The sequence below is a fragment of the Setaria viridis genome, chromosome 1, assembly GCF_005286985.2.
Source record: "Setaria viridis chromosome 1, Setaria_viridis_v4.0, whole genome shotgun sequence".
In the NCBI taxonomy this organism is placed as follows: Eukaryota; Viridiplantae; Streptophyta; class Magnoliopsida; order Poales; family Poaceae; genus Setaria; species Setaria viridis.
Window position 1 is genome coordinate 9,746,945 of NC_048263.2, and position 22,966 is coordinate 9,769,910.

The 22,966-nt window shown below is 44.8% G+C and overlaps 3 protein-coding genes across 3 annotated transcripts; all 3 read right to left on the minus strand.

The window, feature by feature from the left end:
• Positions 1-7,032: 7,032 nt before the first annotated feature.
• On the minus strand, positions 7,033-8,642 carry LOC117853731 (serpin-Z1). The gene is given in 2 exon segments (XM_072292429.1): positions 7,033-7,764; positions 7,767-8,642. Coding segments are annotated over 2 exon segments (1,077 nt in total). The 5' UTR covers positions 8,554-8,642; the 3' UTR covers positions 7,033-7,474.
• A 264-nt stretch (positions 8,643-8,906) lies between these two features.
• Positions 8,907-12,752, minus strand: LOC117850118 (sialyltransferase-like protein 4). The gene is made up of 12 exons (XM_034731948.2): positions 12,545-12,752; positions 12,369-12,442; positions 11,770-11,859; positions 11,410-11,487; positions 11,043-11,143; positions 10,760-10,952; positions 10,592-10,682; positions 10,443-10,507; positions 10,195-10,355; positions 10,030-10,111; positions 9,779-9,888; positions 8,907-9,582 (listed from the first exon to the last, which is right to left on the minus strand). Exons 1-12 carry the CDS (start codon positions 12,651-12,653, stop codon positions 9,387-9,389), a joined length of 1,350 nt encoding a protein of 449 aa, XP_034587839.1. The 5' UTR covers positions 12,654-12,752; the 3' UTR covers positions 8,907-9,386.
• Positions 12,753-13,941: 1,189 nt separating this feature from the next.
• On the minus strand, positions 13,942-18,095 carry LOC117836654 (probable serine/threonine-protein kinase PIX13). The gene is made up of 6 exons (XM_034716126.2): positions 17,909-18,095; positions 17,040-17,419; positions 16,199-16,334; positions 15,702-15,838; positions 15,500-15,623; positions 13,942-14,696 (listed from the first exon to the last, which is right to left on the minus strand). The coding sequence occupies exons 1-6, from the start codon at positions 17,973-17,975 to the stop codon at positions 14,224-14,226; spliced, it is 1,317 nt and encodes a 438-aa protein (XP_034572017.1). The 5' UTR covers positions 17,976-18,095; the 3' UTR covers positions 13,942-14,223.
• Between the last annotated feature and the right edge of the window lie 4,871 nt (positions 18,096-22,966).

A 22,966-nucleotide genomic window follows, 5' to 3' on the forward strand; every position in this document is an offset into this window, starting at 1 on the left:
ACAATCGTAATACAAAATATGATTAAAAATTCTAATCCTTTTGGAAAATAAATAGCTAAGCATAACATTATTGTTTTTACTTTAATAATAAGAACAATAGCACCACAACACAAACAACAAAATCTAACCTCCGGGACCATCCAATACACAGTTCTCTGGGCAGATATTTGTCTGACTCAAACTTGACACCTTCAAAGTTAAGATTAGAAAGGGTTAGCATAACGCGAGGGCAATATAAATTTTCACTGGAGTGGTGCCATTTATAGAAAAAGATTGATACCTCCTTTGCAACTCCAAAGTCAGCTAACTTGACGGTGTCATTTGTATCAACCAGTATGTTGGCACATTTTATAGCTCCGGTGCATATTTTTTTTTGTGCATAACATTTATCCCTACAGCTTACTAACCATATATACAATAGCATGTTATATTCTTACTATTAAAAGTAAAAAGATATAATGTTATGCTTAGTTAAGGGTGGACCTACCTTAAAGCAGCGAGGGCCAATGCCCCTCCCCCTCCTACTGCGCAGCTGCAGTTCTTAATTTTTTCACCATGTATATATGCTTGCCTACTTTTTATAGTCACGAATAGAATGCCCTCACTCACAATGGATCCGCCCTTATACTTAGTTGTTTATTTTCCAAAAGGATTACATATTTTAAAGAAACAACAACAGCTGAACATCGGAACAAGACGAAGTGTGCCCTACCAGAGCCTCTAGGCTACAGCCGAGCGAACCGGAGCAGCCTGCAGGTAGCGAGCGAGCCGAGCGCGTTGGTCATTTACGGCCTCATATCCGTGATCAGCAGCAGGATTAGTGTGCGTTTCTAATTCCTCTTCCCTGCTGCATTAACTGGTAGCAACTCTGCTGCTGGATTTTGTCAAAACAAAAAATAGAACACCGCTGCTGTATTTCCTATTAAACAAACATGCATGTCTATTGTGATGTCTTATCGTGTTTGCGTTAGAATTACAAGGTTACGAGAATATGCTGTTGTATTATTTACGTCTATATGCAAGTGCACGATTTTTTCCCCAACGGAATATGAACAATTTTGTATATACCTGCATGCAAGTGCACAATCAGTTACGAAAATATTTTTAAACATGAACTAAGGTACGCAAATAGATTGAGCCAGTTGGAGATTAGGAGAAAAAATTACCACAAAATATTTACTAGAATTGGAATGACTCGATATGATAATTTGAAGGTACCACAATTTTGCATTATGAAATTCCAAGGAACCAGGTACTATAATCGATGAGTTTACCACAGTCAGGCGGGGGAGTTACCACAATGGATTAGTTACCAAAATGATGAGATCAATTTACCAGTTACCGGGCTATTGTATTTGATCCCTTCACCGACTACAAGTACTCGCCCAAGTGCTCGGAGGCTGCATATACCGTACCCATTGGATGAAAGTTTTCTTTTTCTGAAGACTAAGATAAGTCGAAGCGAAATTACAAGTTTGACCCTCAACCTGATTCTTCGATTCAACCTAAGGCTCGGGGGCTTACTCCATATAAAAAAGTTTCAAGACAAAGACTACTCGAAGCAAACATCGGGAACTGCTAAGAGTACCTTCCAGTCACGCAACAGTTCCGGTACTCGAAGATTGGCCGCATCGAGCAGTACTCGAGGAGCATCAGGAGGAACTCGGGCAACATCTTCAAGTACTCGGAACTGTTCCACTCGACTACAAAGTACTCGGGGGCTTGTTGACTAGGCACCCCCAGGCCCACCAGAAGACTTGTACGGATCCACTCAAGGGAACGTACCCGAAATCTAGTCGGGCATGGAGACTACTCTGCAAGGCGCGTAGGTTTCATGGACTCCCAGAAGACTAGTCAGGACAAAAGGAAACTACTCTATCGAGTTAGAGTAGGACTCTGTAACGTACTCAACTCGGACTCATACACAATCCACCCTGTAACCCTGCTCCCCCGACTATATAAGGGCGGGTAGGGACCCCCCCTCCAAAGTACAACAACAGACACAAGTTCAATACAACCAACACACATGACGTAGGGTCTTACGCTGTCTAAATCATGTTCCTTGCGTCACCATCGACTCTTTTGATTCTTGACGATACCCACCGCACAAAAGACCACATGGGGTACTCCCTAGGCAGGTTGCCGATCTAAAATACCAACACGACCTGCAGGTGTAATGGCCGAAGTGGTCAATGAGGCACTCGGAGCACTGCTCCCACCAGTGACATTTCCTCCTTTTCCTTGATTCCTTCTCATCTTGACCTGTGTCATTTTCCTTTGCAGGATCTTCCTTGTTAGCCTCCTCCAGATCCTTGGCTCCGGAATGAAGTCTGGGTTCCGTACAGGTACTTTCATCCTTGACTCCTTGCTCTCCATGGCTGGAGAAGACGATTGCACTTGCACCACAAGGTTGCTGGTCTGGTACAGGGATGGCGAACATGGCTGAAGCGTGGAGAGGACGCATAGTGGGATGGTGCAAAAGAAGAGACCATGGATGAGCTACATAATCTAATCAATCACTTTATTGGATCGAAATTACCTTTGCTAAGAGTACCTTCCAGTCACGCAACAGTTCGGTACTCGAAGATTGGCCGCATCGAGCAGTACTCGAGGAGCATCAGGAGGAACTCGGGCAACATCTTCAAGTACTCAGAACTGTTCCACTCGACTACAAAGTACTCGGGGGCTTGTTGGCTAGGCACCCTCGGGCCCACCAAAAGACTTGTATGGATCCACTCAAGGGAACGTACCCGAAACCTAGTCGGGCATGAAGACTACTCTGCAGGGCGCGTAGGTGTGGCGGATCCACTTCGAATTAGCTTGATTAGACAGGGTTAAGCCGCCTAACATGCGACACCCCTGCCTGCCTTATGAAATTCCAAGGAACCAGGTACTATAATCAATGAGTTTACCACAGTCAGGCGGGGGAGTTACCACAATGGATTAGTTACCAAAATGATGAGATCAATTTACCAGTTACTGGGCTATTGTATTTGTATATTCAATATAATAGTGAATTCGTACAATCTGACATTTGATCTATATGCTATTCAAAATTTAGATTTCTGACAAAATACGACAATGCCTTCAGTTCTCTGTACATACTTTATACAATGAATTACCATAATGGCAAAAAAAGAGTAGGCCATAGCACAAATTGAGTTTTAACATGTCACCTATATTGAGCTGTACACAGAACAAGCTGCATTAGTCCGTCAAAAACAAACAAATCAATTGTACAAGAAGACAGGAACCCTCACTACACACCCTACAAATCAAGCTGCATTTTCACAGGTAAGCCAATGATGCTCTTAATTAATGAGGATGTGGGAATCATAGCGCCATATCCTAGGCAGTTTCCTTGCTGTAACACTGAGAGAAACACTCCTGCCTAGGCAGTTCACACTCGTGTCATGCCAGTGGAAATCGCTTCCCTGTAGCGACTAGCGACTTAAAAATCGACCTTGTCTGCAACAAATTAGGGAGATTGGTGGTCAATCCAACACCGAGATGACCATGACAGACATCTGCAGAGATTATGGGAACAAGTAGGACTGACCCAAAGTGAGACTGATAAAATATTAGTTTTATCTACTGAACACAGAGATCAGAGTGTACTAGCAGACTAGTAGTAGAAGAAAAATAGCTTGCCGGCTCCAAAAAAAGCCAGGTCATGTAAGCAGTAAATCAGACTTCACAACTGTACCCTATATTATGATATATGTGTGTCTGAATTACTATATGATGACTAAGGATAAAATATACTAAGGAATAAGTCTGCAAATAGATGTTGTTAGATTATGGTAAAATATGATCACATAATTACCATACTAATCTGCAAAATGAATTGGGGAGAACGATTGTCCATTAAGCAGCAAAGCAGGAATCTGACGTGCACCATCTTTTTTTGCTTGGATCCACTAATTATGATCGGAGCTGCGGCTACTTGTGACCCATCACGCACATCTGCAGATGCCATATAGAAAAGACAATGACTGGAACGATGGTAAGGGAAAAAAATCAATCAATCAGCAACTTATCAGATGGATTCCGAACTTTGCCCGTTAGGAACTCGTATGCAGCGCACAGGATGGGCGACCGAATGAAGAAACGGAATCCGGTGAAGCGACCAAAGCGTCTTGGTCGGCGGGTTGCTAGCGTACACATTGGCGAGCAGGAGGTCTTATTGATGTGGAAGCAATGCCTCTTGTGCGCAGACCTGGTCGGGGGCTCTTCACGGATTGCCGCTGGGGTCTGACGCCATCGGCCGCCGGCCGCTCCACCGCTCCTACCGACGGGAGCCGCCGCCGCACATGATGCCATACCGGGGTCGGAGAGAAGATTTCTGCGGGCTGGTCGGCTGGGTAATTAACGGACGCAGCAAATTTGGGGATGACTGCTCATTGGCTGGCTCAATGCAAGAGCAGCTCGTAGGAATTGGAGCTGAGTCGAGCCTCGCGTGTGGATTGGAGCCGGGCAGGAGAGTGTGCGAGCCAAGCGTGCCCAAGGGAAATGGTTGCAATGTGGAACGGTGATAAAGAAATAGTTATATATATAGGGTGAGGTTAAAATGTAAAATAGTTATATATATATAGGGTGAGGTTAAAATGTACCTGGGTGCATTCTCTGTTCAGAATGCATAGACTTGCAACTGAAAGACTAGACAATTACAATTTGACCGAACTGATTGCAACTAAACTGAACTGGTTGCAACTCGAACCAAACCAGTTGCAACTCGGTTCGAACCGATTACAACTGGACGCGTACCAGTTGCAATTCGGATCGAATAGTTGCAACAACGACACTAAACCAATTGCAACCAAAGGGTGGGTGCATTATGTATACAAAATTCACCCATGCGCATTATAGCAAAACATTATATATATAAAGTGCCGTTGTTTCTTCCGATCGTCGTGATTGTTTTGCAAAAAGATTCCTCACTTTTTCGTAATTAACCCGCGGTGAATAAATACATTGGAGTGTTTTTCCTTGATGCATCAGTCAATTTTGTTGGCCATTCAGAACGTGCCACGTAGCAGTGTTATGGGGGTCTAGGAAATGGTTGACGCTGATAGCAAAATCAGCTGGATAATTGATGTGCGGTCTAGAAGAAAAAATTTGACTGAAAAAAATAAGCTGCAACAATCGAAAAAGTCCAAGACAACGGCTGGTACAAGCCACGTAGCAATTGCCGTTATGCGTACCGCAAAAGCAAAACCCGCTAGGCACAGCAACTTGCAAGGAAAATGAAAAAAGAAAACCAAACAACAAAAACAACATATTCAATTTGCTAATTTGACTTATAGAGTCAAGCTACGTAGTATTTGCAGTTAACAAAAATTGAGTAAACAAACAAAATGAACAGTCAATATATTAATCAAGACCACTAGAAAATTTTAGAGGAAAACTAGAATAGTATCAATCAAAAAACAAAGACAACAATATGGAAAGAAAAGGAACACACCCCTTCGGTTTTGATGGTCTTCCCACTGCATTCCATAAACATGCAATTAAATATAAATAAAATTCGCACACAAAATTAAATAGCAAAACAAAAATAATTAAACATACATCGGACTTACATAACCTTACGAATTCTTCCACTAATTTACACAGTACACCCTGCGAACAAAAATAATAATAATCTATCTGTCGAGGAAGCACGGGTGTTACAATGAGATTTTACACGCTGGCGAGCCACCCCCAGTGAACAATAATACTGCAAGAGAGGAGAGATCAGAAAAGGGAAAAACGACACAGGAAAATACACACATGCCGGTCCAAATGGCAGCGCACAAATCAATAACAAATACAATAATATTTGAACTTCATAAATTCATCTAAAAAATTAGGTGCGCATACTTCTTTTATCGGATCCAGATCAAACTATGAAATTGAATAACCACTGTTTAGTATCCAATTCATCCTCTATGCGCGAATGGGCCATATCTGTTAATTTTCTGGAAATTTCGACGTAGGAAAAAAAAAAGAACTAAACAGGCATGGGCCGCTTGTTCTCGGTCAGGTAGAGAGCCCAGGAGCGGAAGGTTCCGGCAGGTCAGCAGGACTAGCGGGCCAGCTATCGTGCTGGGCCAGTGAGGCAAGCGGCTGCCGTGCACACATGCAACGTGCACACGCAATAATTCAGTTGGGCCAGGCCCATGCGGGTGGCTCACAAGTCACAGGCCTGGTTCCGTATCAGCGGCACACGCACGCGGCTCTAAGGCTAGCTGCCCACCAGCAAAATTAGCAAGCCAGACTACTTTGATGCATTGGTTAAGCAACTCGTGGGCTCCATCAAGTCCAAATGAACTCACATGCTTATCAATCAAGAATAAAAAAAACCAGTCGCATAATTCGTGTCTTTATATCCGTATATGACATCATCCATACGCTGATACGTATCTTCACGTATGTTAGATGGGAGCCAAACAAATATAACATGCAAAATAAAGTCGGTATCTATTCGTTTTAGAAACAAAATTAGAAAATAATATAATTAATTCATGGAGCCAGAAAAATAATATCGTAAACCATTGAAAGAATTTTCCACACGATAAAAAGGATATGAATTAGTGTTTTTCTAAATACCACTTGAAATTGATTTAGGGTTTGAGAATTTGAGCAAGAGCTCAGATTTGGAATTCTGATATGTAGACAAAGATATGGAGGATAAAATAATAATTGGGTATTTGAAATCCAAATTGTATATGAATAATAGGGCTAAAGTCCATGTATTTGCTAATTTTAGGATTTTATAGGCTAAGAGCGAAGGAATGATTTGCACTACTATTTTGATTAATATTATTATTTCTCAAAATTTTCTGCTTATAATTTAGTGCCGTTTTGGAAATAAGTGATGTGGGACCTAGATCAAGATATAATGCGAGTTTGGTACATATTTATTGGGTTAGGGTGTGTAATGAATTCCGTTGCAACGCACGGGCAAAATTGCTAGTATATATATATAACGGTGGAAGGGTTTTGTCTGAAATCGATAGCTAGGGCACAACCAATCCAATAATGCTAGCTGCCCTTCGTACATATGCATACTGTACGTTTCCAATCCATTTCTTCAGATATTGGAGGGAAGCAATATGCGAACGATGCCAACGCCAGGATCACAGACTCAGTCCGCGTGCAGAGTCTCTCCCAATGCACGTGGCGTCGTCGTGCCTGCGTCTGCGTGTCCGTGGAGGTGGGGGCCTCGGTCGTCCATCGCCGTCGCTTGGTCCCTCCCCACACTCTCCGTCGCCTCTTCTACCTGCATCGGTGATCGGAGCTCAAGTCTGCGGCCAAGCCTCTGCCTCTGCCCGTCGCCAATGGGTTGCATCCCTCGATCATTTGTGCTCCATCTCGCTGCAACTAGTTGTCAGCGTGTAATCGATCCAATTTCAAGTCAAGTTCTGTTCACGCGTTCTTTGAGCCGGCCGGGGTGGACGCTCCTGTTCCACACCACATTCCGGAACGCCTACTACGGCTGCAGTAACGATACTGAACTCGCGGTGCCCGCGGCGGCGACGGTCCCGCTCTCGTCGACCTTGACGACGCACTGGTGGACCACCGACGACACGGCCACCGCCGCCGGCGGCGAGCTCAGCATCCCCGAGAAGGAGTCGCCGGAGCGACGGAACGGCAGGTCCAGCCCCAGGCTGCGCAGCACCGGCGACGCATCCACCGTCAGCGACGCCTCGAACTTGGGGATCCTGGGCTCCCCCACCGCGACGGGCTGCTCCGGCACCACCGTCCTGTTCAGGAACGCGCCCGCACTAGTGTCGGCAGCCCGTCGCGGTCGTCGGGGAGGTAGATGTACATCGCGAACTCCGGCTCGCCGCCGTTGCCACCGCCGCCACAGTAGGGCATGCGCAGGACCTTGAAGCCGGGGTGGACGCCGACCTGCATGAACTGCCCGAAGCTCCCCCTCATGAACGGCACGCGAACGGCGAGCTCCGGCGAGGCGCCGACGTAGAACGGGCCCTCCTCGGTGCAGTCCGGGTGGAAGGACGTGAGCCAGTAGCCATGGAAGTAGACGGAGTTGCCGAGGACGAGCGCCGTCGAAGCGTCGAACTCCCGCTCCCCGACTATGTCCTGGACGAGGCCGCGGGTGTTGCGCTCGAACCACCCGTTAATCTCCGCCGCCGCCTCCCTGGGATTGTCCATGAAGCTCACCGACCGCGCCTCGGCCCTGTAGACGGCGGCGGCTGTGTCGGCGAAGGCGGGGCTGAGGCGCAGCGAGGCGTCGGCCCAGACGGCCGTGTCGCGGCGGACCTCGGCCTCCCGGCCGTCGCCGCCGCCATTGCGGCCGGAGAGGACGGCGGACGCGAGCGCGGCGTGCGCCTCTGCACCAGCGGGCCCGAGGAAGGCGTTGATCTGGTCGCGCGTGGCGCCCGAGGCGCCGGCGGCGAGGAGGGAGAGCAGCGCGTGGAAGGAGATCGGCGAGAAGGCGAGGTTGGCGTTGGGCGTTCCCTTGTCGAGGCTTCCGAGGTGGCTGAGGAGGAGCAGGCAGAGCGCCACCTGGTCCCTCACGGCGTCGACGATGGCCTGGCCCGCCATTGGCTCGGCTTTGATCTGCCGGGACTCGGAGGGGAAAGGAGATGAGTGGGAGTGGGAGAGTAGCAGAGGATTAGGATTTTTGGGTGGGTTAAATACTAAAACTACCCCCTAACTTATGAATCCTTAATTCATATAAGTAAATGATTTTATTTTCTAAAAAAAATAAGTAAATGATTTTCGTTAACACTTGTCACAACTTGGCATGTGTTATAATCTAGTAACTAGAAAGGTCGGCATCATGCAGGAGACTTGTTATTCCAAGTTACAACCCATCAAATGCCATTGTTACTTGTTAGCATCGGTTTCAGAATGAAGAACAGGAGAGGTGAAGATGATCCTGCAATCCGCAGTCATGTGACAATCAGAAACACTTGTTCAATATAAATCTATCCCCACAAGTACATTCCGAAAATGTTATGGAGGAATTGACACGAGACAACTCGCAGGGTCCATCGGAGGAACAATGGCTCGATTAACAGTTCATTACAAACTCCAGGCATGACACATTTCCTCTAGCTACAGTGGTGACAAGCTCAGGATATCAACGTAAAGCAGCTCTTATGATCTGTTCATTCCGCTACAGATACAAACATGACCTGAAAACGTTTAACACCAAAACTGTTGCAAACCATGCTCATTACTGCCATACACCGAAACTGCATCTCTCATCTATCCGCTCCGAAATTCCTTCAAAACTGTCCCACCACGACAACTGACACCAAATAGCTCGTGACACCAACAGAATTGTCTCATCTTGCTGCTTAATGGTGCCGTGACTTCTGATGTGCTTTTCCACATCTTCTACATCTAATGGACTCTGAACCACCGCGGTCCTATCTATCGTTAATCATGCAGAGGTACCCGCCCCCATCACGGCGCTCCAAGGGATACCTGGTGACACCTTTCATGTACTCTAGGTGCTTCACGGCAGCATCTCGTAGACCAGATCTGTTTGGTGCCTTTCCTTTCTCGCGCTTCTTTATCATGGTGCAAGTCCCCAGAGGGCCATCCCTTCCAGCCCCAGGTCTCCTGCAGCAAAGAACAATGGATAACTTCCAATTTATACAAGGTACCATCACAAATACAGCATCGACATTCAAGCATATAAAAAAAAGTGTCTAAAAAAGGTTGAAAAATAACCCCAATAACCCAAGTAAAATTCTGGTTGATAATTCTTATGGACCAAAGAAAGCAGCTTGCTAAAGAAAGTAATTGCAAAACTTGCCTCAACAATTTCTCAGAGGCAACTCTAGCAGCTTCAATGATATCCTTGGTAGGCAGCCACTTCACTGCCCTGCCAGGATCACCTCGCATTGGTGAGTGGATTTTTATCAGCTGCACACAAATTTTTTTACATCAATAAGTCATGTCATCATGAGTAACAAACAAAAAGAAGAACATATCTGCTAACATGCCATGGCTTAAAACAGTTGTTGTTAGCTAGTGTTAGGGGCTTAGGGCAAGAAGGAAACTCACACCAAGACATTCCATCATTTGATAATATGCTCTACCATGAAGTGGCGTATGACCCTTTCTGGCCTCTGAAAAGTATCTTGTCCTGAAAGAAAATAACGTCAACTGTAAGAAAAATTCCAGGTCAACATTATTTACAGCCATTATGTAAGATCAACAGTCACCAACCATTCCTTGTAGCCTGGGTCTACTGTGAAGCCATACATGTCAACACTGTCACAGATGGAGAGAGCAAATTCAAGAGCTTTAACCCCAGTTCCTTTAGCAGACGAACCAAATGATGATGATGTGCCTAGCATGAGGTATACTGGATTGGTTATTGGAAGTTCCTACATAACAAGAGTTCCAGCAGCCAGGTAAGAAAACATAGAACATGTACCAATGTGACCTAGTTTCTAAAACGACATGGAAATTACCCGAATCATTTGGTTCATGATATCATGAATTGTCGTCTTAACGATCAATACCTCCTTTTTTGTTTCTGCAACCATAAAAGTAATATGCATGTTCACCTTGATATCTCACTGCATTGATAGGGGTTTAAAAAGATCGATGGTAGACTTACCATCTAACTCAACAACTTTGTCCAGTGCCTTTGCAGATCCTCTGTTCAGAAGGCGAAATGTACTCTTTGTACCAACATATTCAGTGTAATTCTATAAAATGGACAGGAGTTGTAGAATATCCAAATGCAGGGGTGAAACTGACCATCTAACACATCATCTTAACAAACCTGGATGGGCGCACCATTTTCTCTGAAGATGACATCATAAGAATCAATTTCATCCCCAAATTTAGTTTTAAGAAGATCACCAGAGTTCCCAACAACAGCACATCTACCAAATTGGCGAGGCACATATGGTGATGTCTCAGGTAGAACTAGCAAGAGCTTCTCCATGCAAAGGGTTCTGTTCTGGCACTTATTCCTGCAAACTCAGAGCAAATATGCTTAGTACTCTATTGGAGTTAACCACACTTAAGTCTAGATGAAATGGCAAAGATTTGTATCTACCCACAGATGGATTCCTTTGTTGATCCTGCGCCATGCATACTCCTCCCAGCCATTTGGCAAAGCATCAATATACTCCTTTGTGAGTACTGTTGTACTGTTTCGAACCTAGAGGTAAAAAGCAATTGAGTGACCATATCAATAGCTGACCGTGCAACTGTGAAAAACTTTAGACCAACATTGCAGTATAGTTTATGTTACAGTGTTTATGAATGCTGGTGGGGCAGTCGAGAGTGATGAGCCTACTACAAGTTGGTGGACATTGCTAAAGTGGTCTTGTGCTCACATATGACTTTTTCAAACAGTAACATATGATGATGTGATTCATTGAGCTCGTTAAACTACATGGACTTATCAACAGAAAGCATGTTCACCTGCTCCCATGAGGCCACAGCTTCGCACAGATTGAACTCAAATGACAAACCTTCAACCTCTCCAGTACTCGGATCCATCTGCAAAAAAAAAAAAAAAAAAAAAAAAAAAAAAAAAAAAAAAAAAAATCATTCCATAAGAGGTATGAAAATGAGCATAAATATCAGACAAGAAAGCTTGGTCACGAAAGGTGGCCAACAGAGTACTATATTTGCTAGTTGAACATGCAGTAGAGTTTCAAAAGCATAGGATGCTAGGTAAGTGCACAAACAAATGCATTATTTAAGCTGTTCCTTGAAGCTGAAATGGGGAAGGTCTGCATCAGGTAAAAACTTTGCCTGACACAACAAGCAGGCACTTACCCACTTGGAAACTGTGTCGCTTGGGTATTGTATCACAACTCGACAGTAGTCCTTCCCACTCACCGCTTTCAGTCCTAGCCCATTTGCATCCTGCAGTTTTTTTTAAACAATTAAGGTTTATCTGAACGAAGACAGTAAAGTAGATCCTCAAGCTGCGAACAATAGAGATCAAAGCAACAATTGCCACTAAAATACAAACATGGATAACCCCAGAACATTTGTATTCAGCGCGATACACAAAAGATTGAACCTCAGAACAACTGACATAAGAATTGAAGAAGGCAACACTCAGGTATGCAATAGATGGACCCAATATAAATATGGATAATTCCCCAGACATTTGTATTCATCCCAAGACAAAAGCTTCACTCTCATTTAAGCTATCTCGTACACTAAACAGTGAGCATCAGCAGAATTGTCCCACTGGAATCAAGAATTTCTGAGGCAATTACCCTGCCAATCTACAACAGTTCGAAATTTTAAGAAGCTAGTGACCCCAGAGGTCGCAATGCGGCATCAAACGGGCAGAATTACGAGGCAATCGAACCATAATCAAGATGAGAGAAATCAACAGACGAGACAGATGGGCGAGACCGTACCACGCACTTGCTGAAGTGGCCCTGCAGCGCGGCGAGCGCCGCCAAGTCCGCCTCCGAGAGCCGAGCGCTTCCATCTGCACGCACGCACCCATCCCGTGTCAGGATCTCCCACACCACACGCAACCGAAACACGAAAAAGGGAGGGAGAGCTCGTGGGGAGCGGTGGGCGGCATTACATGAGGAGAGGCCGGAGAGGTAGATTAGGATGGCGGTCACCCCGAAGAAGATGGCCGCGGCGAGCGCGAGAGGGAGTACCCGCATGGCCGGCGCAACCCTAGGTGCCATGCTCTTGTGCCTCGCCGTCGCCGGAGAGGAGAAGGGCGCGCCTCGCTCTGCTAATTCCAAGGAGTGGGAGGGGGCACGTGCATAACTGCATGTTAGGAAGCCACTAGCCCACTACGCCAGTGAAGTTAAAGACCCTGGGCCTCTTCTGCCTCAAGTGGGCTATAAACAATAGGCCCATCGAAGAATAGAGCCACAAACCAGCCCAATAGTTATGAAACACGGCATTTTCATGGGCTTCCAGTGGATCAGTATCCTACTACCTGTGATATTTTTTTCTTGCACAAATTACCGAGAAATTTCTGCAAGATTCATGTGAATCTCTTATGTTGGAAACGGGCTTTAGGTCAGGCTTGGTTGGAAAAGAGGATGTTCACCGGATTTTGACGGTAAACAATTTACTTCCTGCAGGAGTCTGAGAAAAACGATTTCATTCCGTGTCTGACACGGGAGCTTGGAATTTACCAGCGTTGCAATCGACCCATGCTCCTCTCCTTGTCCTTGTTTGAGTGAGCGTGCACGCAGTGTTACAGCGAGGTAAAAAGCGAAGGCCTTGTTTAGTTGGGGAATTTGGGAGGTGCCAAATTACTGTTACAGCACTGTAGCACACTGTAGCGTTTCGTTTGTATTTGTGAATTATTGTCCAAATATTGACTAATTAGGTTCAAAAGATTCGTCTCGCAAAGTACAACAAAACTGTGCAATTAGTTTTTAATTTCATCTACATTTAGTACTCCATGCATGTACCGCAAGTTTGATGTGATGGGGAATCTTCTTTTTGCATAGTGTCAAAGTTGGGAGTTGGGAGTAACTAAACATGGCCGAAGTCTTTGCCGCGCGTCATGGGCTCATGGCTGCATTCCGGATGGCGTTGGTTGGTTGGCAGGTCGGAGACAGGAGGCGAGGACTATGGGTTGGACCTTTGCTTTGACGTCAAAATGGGCGGCCAGCTGGCCAGGAAGAGTTCAGACAACCTGCCTGTCTGCACCAGCCTAGCATTACTTGGTCAATACGTGCACAGATTCCCCAGGATTTGGTGTGTTGACATTTCCAATGTCTTATTTATTCCATCCTTTTCTTTTCATTTCGTTTTCTTTCAGAACACGCAGAGACCCACGCGTCATTGAATTTCAGCAGATAAGAGACTGAAATGTATTTCATTTTAGATTCTCCTGTATTCTTAAACCGAAAGCATAGGTATGCAAATGCATGTATCTGGAACTCAGCAGAGCAGACCAATCAATGTGCACTCATGAGCGAATGATCCAGCTGAAAGGCCAGCAACAATCAATGGACACTAGGCAAAATCTATCCTTTTCTTCCAAGACATTTTCAAGAATCATTATTTCCTTCTATTCCTACTGGTTACAACTTACATTTTCCTCTTTTTCTTGCTAATTTTACACCTCATCACGATTGGACAAGAACCACTCTCGTGGTAGCACCAACAATGATCACAACAACATCAGCAGTAGGCATCACACAATCAGGCAAAAATATTTACGCCATGTACAGGAAGAATCGTCATCGGCTCATCGCCTCCTCCGCCGCCGGCCGGGGGAGGATACCGGGATCACCGCGCCTTGGAGGCGTGGCCGTTGGCGGCCCTGGACCCTCCTCTGCCGCGCGGCTCGCCGCCGGCGCGTGGCGACGACCGCTGGTGCGCGGCGGCGCTGCGGCCGTGGTGGCGATCCCGCGACGAGCCGCTGCCGCCTCCCCGGGCCTCCCGGGCCCGGCTCTTCATCGACTCGATCTGCTCCAGCGTCTCCACCACCTCCTTCATCGACGGTCGGCTCCGGGGCTCGCCGGCGAGGCAGTTGAGCGTCAGCTGCGCCGCCTGGAAGGCCTGCTTGGAGTTGTACTGGCCCTCGAACCGGGGGTCCATCAGCCGGGCCAGCCTCCGCCGGTCGGCCAGGTACGGCTTGGCCCAGTCGGCAAGGCTCAGCTGCCCGTTTGGACGGTTGGGATCCAGCGCCCGCTGCCCGGACAGCATCTCCAGCATCACCACTCCGAAGCCGTACACATCACTCTTCACATACAAATGGCCTGCGCGCATGGATTACAGAATGTACAAAGTCAGCACAATCATAAATGGCGAAGTAGTCGCAACTTTTTGTAGATTCTACATTGTTCAGATGGGAAGAAACACTAGCTGTAAGCATAGCGGCGATGAATGCATGGGAAACCGATTTCACATTATTGTCATGTTTTTTTTTCATTTTTGGAAAGTGAAAGCGAAGGAATGGTCATGCGTGATTCTTATGACATATTATCCACTTCGGGGCAGCAAGTGCTGATCATAGATATTATTCCAAGACAATGAAGGCCCACAGTCACAAGCATGCTATCCTGGACCAGCTAGTGCTCCACTACTCTAGGAATTCAGTGACAGGAAATTGCTTCCCTTCTAGTTAGGAAACATCAGTTTTCGCAATCGACTTGGCACTTCTGGATTCATGCTCCAAAATTTGCATTTTCTAGCATCCAATATTCTAAATTTATGAGCAAGAAAAATATATAAAGTTAATGCGCACCAAAAACGTGAATGAGAATGACCTGGAGATCGACTAAGAAAGGTCTGAAGACCCAAATTGACATCAGCCATGACCCTATTTTAAGTAAATCAAATTTGAAAAGGTTTGCAGGCTGAAATTGCCATGGTATTCAGGTCTGGAGGCTGAAAATGCCGTGATATTTATTGTGGGAGACAACCAAACCTATTCTAAGCATATTTCCATTTCAATGTGTACATTGACTAGCATATGGACCCTTGACAGTTCATTGCAGGGAAGCAGCATCAGATAATAAATATCAGCTGGTGGGAAGCATGATCGCATGAGGACACATACCAGTAGCTACATACTCTGGAGCTGCATAACCATATGTTCCCATCACCCTGGTTGTGATGTGTGAGTTGCTTCCGGTTGGTCCCAGCTTAGCAAGGCCGAAGTCAGAGAGCTTTGCATTATAATTCTGCCGAAGAACACTGTCAGTGTTTGACTTCATAAAGAACTAAGATATCACAGGTACATTGCATAGCATTGAACTTACTGCATCTAAAAGGATGTTGGAAGCTTTGAAGTCACGGTAAATAACTTGCTTTTCTGATGCATGCAGGAATGCAAGTCCTCGAGCTGCACCAATGGCTATCTTCAACCTCAGTTCCCATGACAGCGGGGCACATCCTCCTAAAACGAAAATGCATCCGTCAGTATTTTTCAGTCAAGCAGTTGCCTCCAGAAATTCTAGTATTATGCATTTATATAGTTTTAGAATTCGCCCATTAGAAAGTTATGCCATCCGTCAGTATTTTTCAGTCAAGTAGTTGCCTCCAGAAATTCTAGTATTATGCATTTATATAGTTTTAGAATTCGCCCATTAGAAAGTTATGCCACCAAATGTACCCTACACACCTACTACGAAACAACTGCATAGACTAAAAATTGTAGAGTGATGATTACTTAAAACTTGATCAGTAGATTATGTAAGAAACTTAATAATCTAGGATATTTCTAGGTTAATAAAAATGATCGGCAGTAAGAACTCACTCCTGAATAGATGGTTTTCCAAACTCCCTTTAGCCATAAATTCATACACGAGAAGAAGTTCCTTGTCTTCAAAGCAGTAGCCCAAGAGCTTGACAAGATTCGGATGCGAGAGCCTTCCTAGAAAATTTATCTCTGACTGCAGGTAGACATTAAGAAACGCTCATTAGATATGCCAGCTAACATTTGGCAACGCGTAGACATATGTTAGACTAAAATAATATAATTGAGCGAGTCAATTGCAGTCACAATTTGCAAGGATAAGTGGCACATTGCTGAAACCATGTCTTTTTTTCTCAAAATGCCAAAGCTCACCAAACAAAAAACAACTGCATTGTGATAAACATGTGGCTAGTTGTATTATTCTAATCAGCATTCAGCAGCTGAACAGTCTAGTACCACAGCACTTCCAACAATATGTTTCTGGTCAGCATTGGACCATCAGCAATACCAAGGTAACGCAGCCCGGTTAAACAATTATCCATCACACATGTATAAAACTGACAGCCAGGTCATCTGAATTTAAACGAAGGATAAAGAACCACAGGCATGCAATGACCAGGAGAATCTTCAAAATCGTTGTGCTTCTTTTAAGCTCTGTCCATTAGTGCTGTATCAACAGAAATTGAACTGCATGATTCCTTAAACAAGACAATTTTAAGCTCATATGAATTCTTCTGCTTGTGCTGGTACCAAGTGCCATCATCAAGAGCAAACAAAACTAAGTCAAACCCCAGCCAGATTGTCATGATGCCTATACAAATGCTCATCAACTTGGCATCCTTTACTCCAGATTGTTATTTAACAAAAGGAAGAACGAAACAAAGGAGGCTCTAAATTTTACCTGCCATTCCTCATACCCCTGCATGCTCTCCGAGTTGAGCTTCTTGACGGCAACAACCATGCCGGTGCCGTTCTTGGTCGGGGCCATCGTCTTCTCATCCACCCAGCCTTTGTACACTCTCCCAAATCCCCCTTCACCGAGGACGCTGTCCGGCCTGAAGTTCTTGGTGGCCGCCTTGAGCTCCATGAATGTGAAGGTGCGGAGGTTGGGCGCCTCCAGGATCTGGCCGTCGAGGTACTTGCCCCCCTCGTCGAAGCCGCTGCCGGTGCTGCGGCTGCCGGCGGACGCCATGAAGCTGCTGCCCACGGAGGAGAGCTTCCCCGTGGTGCTTTGGCTGGTGGTTATGCTGCCGCTTGTCTTGGAGGAGGTCATCGTTGTCCCTGTTGCACGAGTAGGCACCAAATTCATAAACCATAAGTGAGATTACGGAAGAAATTCTTGGAGGAAATTGGCAATTCGTCAGTATAAAGTTGGCCTTCTCCCACCCTTTCAGAAGGGAGAGAATAAAAACTGCGAATTTCTGATAAACAAAAGTGAAGAGGAAGAATTGAGCTTGGAGAAGTATGGTTTGATCACAAATCCCGTCTCCGGTCGTTACTGCCATAAGAAAGGAACGAGAAATCTTAAACTAGCAAGAAGAATCTACTGAATTTTTGTCACCACCCTCTGCTAAGCAAAACCTGTATCTTCAGTTAGGGGAACTGCAGGCTGAAACTTCTAAAAGCTATTTGAGCAGAAGCCATGAACTTTGTTTCGCCCAGGATAGGTCCAAGACTCAGGAGGATGCAAGAATTGAAACGCTCACATGAAAAAAAAAATACAGGAGAACGAAGAAGAAAAAACGGGTTCTTGAGACAGGCCCTCCTCACCTGGGCTAGATGGCCTGAAATCCTCGGCCACATCAGCCTTCCCGGAGCCACCGCAGATGTTCCCCATCTCGGGTCCTCCCTCTCAGAGCTCGATCTCTCTGAGTTCTCTTTCTCTACAGGGGAGGGAAGGGGAAGGAAGAGGACGGAGGAGGAAGAAGCGTAGCAGGGGGGGGGATGGCGAAGTCAAGGAGGGGGATATAAGTATGCGAGACGACTGACTGACGAAAGCGAGTGCAGACCGAGAGCTCGGCCGGCAAGGCGAAGTCTCCGCCCCGTTTCACTTGTGTGCATGTGGCCCCTGGACCGGAGCCCGGTGAAAAACGCTCTCTCTCTACTTTACCTTTCCTTCAGACTGCAAATTCTTCGTGAACTTTCCATGGATTCGTCATTCGTTGAAATCTTCATACATGTAAGAGCAAACCTTAAACCATCCCTGACAAGAGGTGCGTGCTGAGTGCTAACATATTCCGAGGGCTCATTTGGCGTGGCTGTAGGATTATTCTGGTGGAGTAGTTTTTTTAACTCCAGATTATCTAGGTAGAAAAACGTTTAGCAAAATAGCTTCTTCGAAAAATTGAAAACGAACAAAATGGGTAAAATGTCTATAATGATTTTTCTTTTTTTCTCTTTTCTTCTTTTTTTTTTCCATCTTTCCTTCCCCTTCTCTCTTTCTTATCCAGTTTCCTCCCGAGACACCGCCACCCGTTGCCCCTACCTCACATGCTCCCTCGCACCAATGGTGCCCTCCAGCCGGCAGCGGCGCCCTATGAGCCCACCTCGTTCCCCGGGTCACCGACACCCTCCAGCCTCTCCTCTCCTCCGTTCCGATGACGCCCTGTGGCGCCTCCTCCTCCCCCGCGTTGGCGACGCGCGCGACAACGCTCTCTGACCTTGCCTTGTCCCCCACACCGTCGGCGCCCTCCGGGTTTCAGTTTGCCTGCTCCTCCGTGCCGCCAGCGTCCTTCGACCCCACCATGGGGGGCAAACCGGGGACTTTAACCCCGTAGATGAGATGGAGCCGCGGGGAGGTTTTTTTAGCTTGGTCTCCATCGATTCGCTCCAGAGAGCGAGAAATGTCGCGGAGCTATTTTGCTCACGCCCCTTTGGCAGGGTTTCGCCGGAAGCCGGTTGAGAAGCTCTACCAAAGGGGGCTGATTTGGCTACCATAACAGCATTTTTCTTTTTGGACGAGATATATTGAACCACGTAACAATAGCAAATCAACTTGTTTGTTGTCTAAAAAAACTTGTGTGTTCAGTAGAGAAGCACTTTCCGATATCGAAATCGGTACTATGACATACGCATTCAAAATTCATGGAAAAGTTTACAGGAAGAGATAATTCAGCATGCATATGGTATGACACAACTCACAAGCTACAAAAGAAAGGGAAAATGTCCCAATAATTCGATCCAACTAAATATTTCGCCGATGAAAATTGAAAAGCAATACCAAGTGTTTGTGTTTGCAAACAATAATTGATGAATAGTTTTTCTTAACAAAAACACACAAAATGTTTAGTGACTAGGGATTTGTTGGGATGTGGCTAGACTGGGTCCAACAGGGGCCAGCCAATGGTTTGTTTGACCAGTCACGCTAACCGTTTACTACCGAAAAATAGCAAATAGTTTTTAAAAAAAATGGTAGTACCTTCCCCCATTTTCTAAAGGCAGAAACAGACTAGAGGGCTCTGAGTCATGAGATCTTCAGAGGTTGACAATAGTGGCACGTACAGGTGCTGGACTGTGTCAAACAAATCAATCTCGTTTTGTTGATTTCTCCCAATCATCAGATTGGAACATTATGCACATTTTCATTGGTTCCTGAGTATAGACAAATCTAAATCCATGCTTACTTCATGAACCCAAACACCATATCACCTCTTATTCTTTCAGATGTGTTCGCACACATTCTACAAAAGGATGTGTGTAGTTTATACTCGCTTGTGCTTACAGCATTTGACCAAATCTTGCAGCATCTTCCGTCTCCTCAGGCTGAGGAAACTGCTGGGAGTAAACTGAAATAAAATTCCCTAAAGAATTGACATATATTCAACAGCAAGGTATGCCGGGAAAACTTGCTAAAACTGTTCCGTCATCATTTTTAGTAATGAGTTAGGTTATCCTCATAGGAATTGTCATCTGACAAGTTGGGTGCAAGACAAAACACAAAGCAGCCAAGCGATCACAAGACCATGATGCAAGCAAGCATCGCTTCATCAGCTGCCTCAGACTGGCAGGTTAAGTCAGATATGTGACCTGAAATAACCATGGTAAATTAGTTATCATTATCAGGTCCATTTGAATTCCATGCTTTGGCAGCTCATTGTATAACGCTCTCTGAAACGCAAAGTAGCAGTCGTGGAACCGTTCTTCGATGACGACTGAACAAATTGACAGACAGCAAAGGAAAATTTAGTAAAAACACTTTTCTTTTTCATCTTACTACCAATCGATCGGTTAATCCAAACTTGTCCATTTCACCACCAGTTATTTATACAATGGCCTACAGAAAGAACGTCAAGAGGATTTTACAGCTAGTGATGCAAGCACTGAACTGCATCTGTAACTCTCCAACTGTTGGGAGTAGTAGTGCTAAGTCCATCATCTGCAACTCACAGTTGACATTTTGTCTTGACAACTGCATTATTTCTCTTTAGGTTACATCCATCATCTACAAAAAGACAAGTTACAATTAGCATAGTGCTTCCTGTACTGATCCATGATCGGTACTAGGAAATAAAGGAAGATTATATAAGTGGCGAGCTGTGACTGCCTAACAACATGAAGTCTGCAGAAAACGCATGCTAGATATCGATGGTTGACTTGACAAAACCAGGTGAGACAAGGAGATGCCAGGATATGATTGGCCCAATTAGACGCCACTAGTAGTAAGTCTTTAAAAAAATAACACAACTAGTGGCATATCTGCTGATGCTGATGCATTACAATTTACAAAACCCAGAGGAAAATGCTAGCTTTCCCCCCTTTTTCTCTTTTTGAACAGAAGAAGCACTTTTGCAACCTAAAAAAATATACCTTAAAAAAAGCACTTTGCGATTATAAAGGGTCGCGAAATAGATGATGACTACAACCAATTACAAGACCGGCGTAGTCGCTTTCTTCGTATCTTCTCATCATCTTCACATGGTAATATTAATTAGGTCTCATGTACAATACATGCATGGTACGTAGTTTGTTATTTTGAAAGTCCATTTCCCCTTATTGACTTATTCTAAAAGCAGAAAGACAAGGGAATAGACTACAGTGCAATCAGTCCTGAGATTTTCGGAGGTTGACAGTAGTCTACGCAGACGTGCTAGACCGTGTCAAATAAACCAACTGTTTGTTGATTTCTCTCAAGTATCAAATTGGAATGATGTATTTGCATTGGCTTTAATATACGTATAGACAAATCTAAAACCATGCTTAATTACTTCATGAACCCAATGTCTTTACTTTCATGTGTTCATACGTCCTAGAAAAAGGACATCTGACTTGACTTTGCAGCATCTTCCATCTAAGATTGAGACAAATATTGGACTAAATTTAAATGGAATGCTTCTGAGTTGAAGTCGGTCAATTCAAGACCAAGTAGCATCACCGTGTTAGTAAATGGAAATCCTGTCGTCCACTCATGTGTTCTCATCTAAACAGGTTGAGTACGTACGGGACAAACCACAAGCAGCCAAGCGATCACAAGGGACAAGACCATGATACAAGAAAACAGTGTTTTCCTTTGCTCAGGCTATCAGGCATGATGATTAAAGTCAGACATGCGGCTTGAAATCACGGTAAAGACAATTATCCTTCGTTTTTATCAGCTTTGTTTGGTGTAAACTGTACAGGCTGACATCTCATAGACTCATATATCCTAGCGTTTTCTGAAACACAGGAAAATAGCAGCCGCAGAACCATTCTTCGATGACGGCTGAACAAATTTGCACACAGCAAAGAAAAATTCAGGAAAAGGATTCTTTTTTTTCTTTATTAGCTGACTGGTTAATCCAAACTTGTCCATTTGCTCATCATCTATTTTTATGGACACCACTATGAACTGGGAATAATAGTGTGCTACCTTCATCACCAAAATCTCACAGCTGACATTTTGTCGATCTTGACAATTACACTATTATTAGGTTATACTAATCATCAAAAATATACTACATGTATAGCAAAAAGACAAACCTAAAAGTTACAATTAGCATATAGTGCTTGGCATACTGATCCGTGATCAGGAGGAATCTAATGAAGATTATGTAAGTGGGAAAATGTGACTGCCTAACAGCATGTTGTTTGAAGTCTGCAGAAAAAAACGCATGCCCATAGGGAAGTAGGCATCGATATGATGGTTGGGTTGACTTGACAAAACCAGGCGAGAGGGAAAGAGAGAAGAGCATGTCAAGCTATTGGCCCAAACGCCACCACTACTACGTCTGCTGACCGTGCATTACACTACCCGGCCGGAGGAAAATGCCAACTTTTCCCTTTTTTTCACTTTTGTTCTTTTTGAAGAGAAGCACTACTTGCACTTTGCGAGATTATAGTGGGCTTGAAGAGATTTGAGACTATGACTGCAACCAACTACAAGATTGTTGGTAAGGTAGGTTAGTTAGGCTACATGTACTATGCATATGTGCTGATGAACAGTATATATACAAAGCTAGCTAGCTTTGGAGGGAGAGAGCAAAAGAAAAATCTTGGGGAAAAAGAAGACGACCGACCAGACTTTCATGAACACCATGTAGCTAGTCACAAGAAGTTGCTGCGAAATTTGATTTGAAAGCTGGGAACGGATGGGGAATACAAATACTCCCAAAGTGTTAACTAGCGCTGTCAGTTAGGCATATGCAGCAAGCTGATTACGCGGCTACCTGACAACCTGAAGGAAGGATGCAGGAAGAGAACAATTAAGCAGTAACTTTCAGAGTTTTATAAATAAAAAAAAGCAGTAACTTTCAGAGAGCATCAACTAATTAATTCAACCGGGAAACTATAATAATTAAGTAAAGCTAGGAAGAATAGGATGGAGAGCGACATATGCCAACCAACCAACCATCT

Bases quoted from the DNA above. Each gene is read 5' to 3' on its own strand.
- LOC117836654 (XM_034716126.2), bottom strand. From the start codon at position 17,975: ATGGGGAACATCTGCGGTGGCTCCGGGAAGGCTGATGTGGCCGAGGAT. The intron at 16,335-17,039 runs GTAAAATTTAGA...GTCTACCTGCAG, and splicing joins AGGGGTATGAGGAATGGCAG to TCAGAGATAAATTTTCTAGG. The intron at 15,624-15,701 runs GTAAGTTCAATG...GTTCTTCGGCAG, and splicing joins CCAACATCCTTTTAGATGCA to AATTATAATGCAAAGCTCTC.
- LOC117850118 (XM_034731948.2), bottom strand. From the start codon at position 12,653: ATGGCACCTAGGGTTGCGCCGGCCATGCGGGTACTCCCTCTCGCGCTC. The intron at 12,443-12,544 runs GTAATGCCGCCC...GCGTGCGTGCAG, and splicing joins CCTCTCCGGCCTCTCCTCAT to ATGGAAGCGCTCGGCTCTCG. The intron at 11,860-12,368 runs GTACGGTCTCGC...AAAAAACTGCAG, and splicing joins GCCACTTCAGCAAGTGCGTG to GATGCAAATGGGCTAGGACT.